This window comes from Notothenia coriiceps, unplaced genomic scaffold (assembly GCF_000735185.1).
Source record: "Notothenia coriiceps isolate Sejong01 unplaced genomic scaffold, NC01 NC01_scaffold00000339, whole genome shotgun sequence".
NCBI classification, from domain to species: Eukaryota; Metazoa; Chordata; class Actinopteri; order Perciformes; family Nototheniidae; genus Notothenia; species Notothenia coriiceps.
Window position 1 is genome coordinate 4,221,145 of NW_011333040.1, and position 6,732 is coordinate 4,227,876.

The window sequence follows — 6,732 nt, forward strand, 5'->3', positions numbered from 1 at the left end:
AGGGCTGAGATTTATGATCCTTACGATCCCGTCTCGTCAGACTCTGAGCACGAGATGCTACAAGCCCAAAACCGTAACCATTCACCCCCGAATCAGGACAACCAACTAGAACATCAGCATTTGTCTCCAGGTCAAGACTGCCTGAAAAAACGCCGCTTTGCCTCAACCTTCATTGAGTCAGTGGGCATCAACATGCAGGACTTGAGCCCTGACACTGGACCCAGCGAGGGTCGAGATCTCAGTCCAGATCATAGACTACCTGACCATAGGCTGCCTGAACAACAGGCTTATAGCCCCAGCACTGAATCACATGACATTTCAGGTTATGACTCCATGAGAAGACATCTGGACCACAGAGTGGACAGCCCTGACCGGCTCATTCAAGACTCCTCCACCCAACACTTTCCTCCATCCTATGGAGAACAGCGGACCAACGGGAAGGAGAGGATCACAGTCCCAGAATACATGAGAGAGGTATCAATAATAAAACTGAACAACCTGCAATGTTTGTTTTCTGAAGGTTGATATTTGTGCAGTTTGTGTTCTGTGGCTTTAGGCCCATCTATTTTTGTCACGCAATAAATATTGTCCCAGTAATAATTGCAAGAAATTATATAATTGTCAATGTTTTATGGCACTAATGTAATGATTATATAATTGTCCATTCAAGAGCAGTTCACTTTTTATTATTATTATAATTTATTTATACACTGGAATTGGAATGTGACTCTAAATATATTAACAACTTACTTGCTATAAATGATATCCAACAATAGCACTGCTTTATCATTTGGCTTAAACTGAAGATGTTCCAACATCGTAGTTGTGGACAATAAATCATTTTTGTGTCAGGTCCAGTTGTAGACTTAAACAGCATACATGATGTTTGATGTGCTTTTCTATTATTTTGCATGGTACTGTGGTACCCATAACAGCTCATTCTCTCCTGTGTAGATGACCAAAGTTAGATTATCCCCCCCCAGGCTACAGAGGGACTATCCACTTCCGTTGGAATCCAGGGGAACAGGTACATTTGTCATATGACTCACCATTTTAAGTAAATTTAGGAGAAGTCAATACAGACGAACCAATTAAATTGCATGAATCAGCTTATGGGGTGTTTTGTTTGGAAACCAATTTGAATAAGCAAAACAGTACTTCATTATCGTGTTGTGTGCATGTATTTCCTCTGTAACCTCATAATTGTTCTGTTTCTAAGGTTCTACTGGATTGGACCACGTTCCACCTTCATCTGATGTGCCAAGAATCAGGAAGTTGAGAATGATAATGGACACGTAAGAACTAAGGATACTGATGCACGATTGTTTAAATATGCTACACGTAGAGTATTTACATCACACTCACTGCAACAGCAGCATCAAGAAATCACATGGTTATATATTTTTCAATTTGTTTTATATTGTCATCTGCCATAGTTTGGCTAAAATAGTGCACACATGTAGAGCCTTTCAACCAACATAAAAATATGGCAGTGCAGCGTCAGCTTTTGCTGTATTAGGAGTAACATAAGAGGAGGAAATGCACACAACTTAATTCCTACGCTGATAGGATAGTTGTTTTTGGCTGTCATCAGCTAAAGTTAGGGCTGGGCAATGTATAAAAATATACACAACTACATATATACACAACTTGCTCTAGGTATGATGTTTTAAATGAATAGCGCAAACATCTAGTACAAATTGTCTTGTCATTTTTTTAAGCTGGCATGAGCTTTGGCCTCTGCTTTCGCTTTTTCCCATGGCTGTCTCTCATAGACACACAAAAAACACTCATCATAGCCTAAAAGTATGATGGTATTTTTTAGGTCATTTATCCAAGCCCTAGCTAAAAATTCAATGTAATTGCCAAAAAATGTCTTGTTCAGAACTCCTTAAATAACTAAGTGTATTGTATCTAAAATGTGTCACATTTGTTATAGGGTATACACCCTGGGTAAATGACCAAGTTGACAGAACATTACCATTACCACTTTTAATTCCAATTGGTTTAAAACTTTGTGACTTTTTGCTTTGGTACTTTGAATGTTAGCCACTGTAGTTGCAAAGCTTTATCCTAAACTGCCATTGAGCATGACTTATTATGATGCGAGAGCTGTGTTGAACTGATCTACGACTGACAGTTCTTTAGGGACAATCTCTTTGATTGTTTTGGAAACGGCTTTAAAACCTGATATGGAGGTTTTAACATGTGACTTAAATGTTAGAATGTTTTGGTTGTTAGTTTGGTATACATGGTTGTCACTTTAAGCTTGTATAAGATTATATACATGTGTATTTTGTGCTGTTAAAGGTCTGTTTTTTAGCAATACTAAATGTCATTATATTTTTATTTTAGTATCCCCTGTGACATCTCCTGTGACCTTTGTGACGTTGAGTTTATCAATGGCTTGGAGCTGGAGGATCACTTGGAGAGCAAGAGTCATTGGGACATCCTGGAGTACATCCAGCAGCACAATAACTATGATGATGTGACCATAGCCTTCATACAGGTAAATAATACATAGTATGGCTAAATACATCCTATTGCCTATATCAAATGTTGGTGAATATCATTATTTTGTCTTCTTGGTGATGGAAGGTTTTTTTATGCCCGTAGGAAGTCATGCTGCATAAAAGCCATCAGTGCACCCGAACCATAGAGAGTAGTGCACTTCAAGGTAAATCTCTTCCAAACAACTTCGAATGACACACGATCTCTTATCAAAGTATTTTCCATTCCAGACAATTCAAGTCTAAATACAATCCGTTCTTTGTTTTGTCAGCTCTGCAGGAAAACGACCACATGACAAAGATTGAAATGTTCCACTGTGCAGCTTGCAGCGTCTTCCTATCCACAGCTGCTTCCTCAGTGCACGCTCACATCACCTCTCAGGAGCACCTCGTCAACACCAAGGTAGCACTGCTGTACGTAGCACTGCTGTACGGTAGCACTGCTGTACGGTAGCACTGCTGTACGGTAGCACTGCTGTACAGTAGCATAACTTTTAAAGCTGGTATAGGCAGTGTATTTTAGGCATCATCAGGAAAGCATTTAAACTTTGGAGGATATTTATTTATTTAAATGGTCAGGGAGAAAACTAAATTCCTGAATCTTCTCTTTACTCGGTCTTCACGCTTTAGAAAATCTAGCCTGAAATCCACGAAAGATGTTTGCGACTCACAGGTCATTTTGGTTAGAAATGCATGTGCACGTCCTTTCAGATTGCGACAGACTGGTGCAACCACTGCCTACATTAAAAAGCAAACCCTTAAAAGGAAGACAGATTTTTTTTTATCAAAAAGAGAAATAAACAATATTTGCGAAATAATTTTACAGAAAGAAGAACATTTTGCTCACAATTTAGTTTAAGGCTCACCATACCCAAGGATTACAAATAAGCTACAGTTGGCAGAACTGCTACAGTTAGCAAAAAGCTAAAATATTAGCAATGTTTTTTCTTAATCTTAACACTTTGCTCACATGCATTTTCAAGCATTTGGACTACCTATGTTGTAAATGTATTATAACATCTATTGCACGTCTGTCCGTCCTGGGAGAGGGATCCCTCCTCTGTTGCTCTCCTTAAGGTTTTTTCCATTTTCCCCCATTAACTGGGGGGGGGTACCCTTTTCGAAGTTTTTCCTTGTCCGATGTGGAGGTCCAAGGACAGAGGGTGTCATATTCATATTCTGTACAAACTGTAAAGTCCACTGAGACAAATGTATATTTGTGATATTGGGCTATATAAATAAACTTTAATTGATTTTAGCTAGCGAAGGCCTCGCTACGCAGGTTCTGTCATCTCAAAGGTTACAGACCAACACATTTGCAAAAGAAAACGGACAGTAACATAACTATTGTTTTGGAGATGAATGACTGTGAATAACCATGCTTGTGTGGCGGGAGGGGCTTAGGACTGAAGGAAAAACTGCAGGATGAGATCTGTATCTTCAAATTCTGGCATCAAATCAAATCAAAGTTTATTTATAAAGCACATTTAAAAGCGATTTTTGGTCAGGCCAAAGTGCTGTACATGTAATAAATACTACAATCACATAAAAACACATTACTACAATCACAATAAAAGACAATAAATTACAACAGATATATAAACAACACAGGGAATAGTCAGGAGTCGTGCTCCGCTCTGACTAGAAGGCCAGGGAGAAGAAGTGTGTTTTGAGAGTAGATTTAAAAACCCCTAGGTTCTGGGTCGACCTCACATGGAGGGGCAGAGTGTTCCAGAGCCTAGGGCCAGCTGCTGGTCAGCAGACTTTAAAGCTCTGGCTGGGGTGTAGCGCTGGAGGAGTTCAGGTATATAGGCCGGAGCCAGCCCATTTAGTGCTTTAAAAACAAATAAAAATAGTTTAAAATCAATTCTGAACCGAATTGGAAGCCAGTACAGGCATACCATGTGACATGGTAAAACTAGGACTACACTATACTCGAAAGTTATTATGGGCTTTTTAGCCAATGATGCTAACGATAAACTGCCTACCCCAGCTTTGACAATTCTTTTTGTCTAAAATCTCTTTGTCTTTTTTCAAGTTTAAGTGATGATTATAATTCTGATCAGATTTCTTTTTTTACTGAAGGATTTTCAGGTGGAGCGGAGACTTTCCTGCCTTGACAAAGCAGAAATCATTATGAAGAAGCTGAAACATCAGTTTGAAAACTTCCTGGAGGTATTTTGCAAGACACAACATTTCAAAACTATTCCAACTCAGCCAATGGCATCATGGAGAAATGTGTGAAGAAGTAAGAAATGAGGCCAGAAATGCAGGGAACACATTATTGATAAATATCTCCTTCTCGTCTTTGCATTCTTATTTTGTTTCTTCAATTAAGTAGATCATTCTAATATTTTATGAATTACAGAAATAATCCCCTAAAGTTAAAAGCATGAACACTCACCTTCCATTTTGTATACATGACATGTCACTAGAGACTGCTGGGATACTCTTAAGATTTGTTTAGATTTTGGACCAAGAGACATGGACATACTTAACAATCTTAATCTTAACAAACATGCTAACAATATCGCTATGTTTAACATCATTTGAGATTTTCAATGTGGTATTATGTTGGCACAAGCAATATATTCATATTGACCAAGTCAGTAATCTGCTATTGAGTCCAAAAGAAACCGGTTATCAACTGGCTCTGTTTACTAATGCAAATAACAAGCTATTCTAAAGAGGGGTTTACAGCCTGTGGCCAGTCAGATGCTATATTACCTGATCAGATGATCTATTTTATACCAGCCATGTAAAAGATGCATCGCAACAAAAGAACACTTTTCGTCGTAAAATGATATCATAATAGCTTGGTTCTGAAAAACATGTAAGTTATTATGTAGCTGAGCCTTGTGTGGGTAAAGGTACATCTGAGGCCTGTACTACGAAGCCGGATTTTCGCTTAGCGAGCTAACTTCAGGGAAAACTCTGGGTTTCCGGTCCTACGAAGCTGGTTCACTTCTTAGCGGGCTGGATCTCCATGGTAACTTATGCTGAACGGCTATCCTGGTCCGGAGCAGGTTAGGTTCCAGGATAAGAGATCAACTCAGTGAAAGCACCGCCTGCTGACCAATCAGGGCTCAGTGTGCAGAGTTTAAAGCTTTCATATTACAGGAGAAAGGAAATACAGTTTAGACTGCCGTTGCAGGAAAGATGGCCAGCAAAAATCACCAACTGTGTGAACGTGAAAATTAATAGAATATCACCTCCCATCTTCAGAGCAATCTGACTATTATAACATTAGTGTTAAGAAAGCTTACTTAAATATCTGCCACAACATAAGTAACCGGATCAAATTAACATTACGTACAGCACTGTGAGTGCAGGCGTTGATATGTCCCATGATCATTCATATCACATCATAATATATCATATATTTCCTTATCTGAGTCAGCTGAGCCATATCTGGCTGTGCAACACTCACAGTGTCAAATACTGTATGCAGAAGTATTATTTTAAGCAACACATTAAGTTGACGAAACACTCGAGTCTAATGTAATTTAAGTCAGATCCACTCGGCAGTTATATCATAAACCTGTTAATGTACACATTCAAACACTTTTTCTTTTACCAGCTGCATTCACCTTGTAGGTGAATACAGTTTACATAGATATACAGTGGGGCAAAAAAGTATTTAGTCAGCCACCAATTGTGCAAGTTCTCCCACTTAAAAAGATGAGAGAGGCCTGTAATTTTCTTTTTTTATATTTCTTTTTTATTTGCACAAAAAAAAATTAACAGTTACAGACCATCTTACATTTTTTGAAATAATACAAAGCAAATAATGTGAATCACGCATACAGACAAACGAACTTCAAAAGATAGAGACACAAAAAAAAACAAATAAATACAAAATAAAAACAATTGTGTGTAGCAGAGAACCAGGGGGTTACATTACAAATTGAGTTTTTTAGTTGAAGTCTGATTTATACGGGTTGACAAACTCGATCCATCCCTTCAATACTTATTTCAAAAATGTGTCTGGTCTTGAGTCTTAGAGGCACATGTTCAATTTTTCCCATAACAACAATAGATACATAAGCAAATCACACATTAAAAAAACCACATTATACATAGACTAAAAGATGAATACATATAGGACTTATACAATTTATTCGAATATTTATATAAAGACTATATATAATTATTAATACTAACAGCACTGCTTTCATATACATGATATATAAATAGAATATAGAGAACCAGGAAGAAGGCG

The 6,732-nt window shown here is 37.9% G+C and overlaps 1 protein-coding gene across 1 annotated transcript in view; it reads left to right on the forward strand.

Annotated features, from left to right (window-relative positions):
• Positions 1 to 6,732, forward strand: part of znf326 (zinc finger protein 326) — a 25,786-nt gene continuing 19,054 nt past the window's right edge. Inside the window, exons 1-7 of the mRNA XM_010768443.1 lie at positions 1 to 474; positions 955 to 1,027; positions 1,220 to 1,295; positions 2,356 to 2,509; positions 2,617 to 2,677; positions 2,783 to 2,913; positions 4,596 to 4,685. Coding sequence (XP_010766745.1) covers positions 55 to 474; positions 955 to 1,027; positions 1,220 to 1,295; positions 2,356 to 2,509; positions 2,617 to 2,677; positions 2,783 to 2,913; positions 4,596 to 4,685 — 1,005 coding nt within the window. The 5' untranslated portion in view covers positions 1 to 54. The remainder of the gene's footprint in view (positions 475 to 954; positions 1,028 to 1,219; positions 1,296 to 2,355; positions 2,510 to 2,616; positions 2,678 to 2,782; positions 2,914 to 4,595; positions 4,686 to 6,732) is intronic.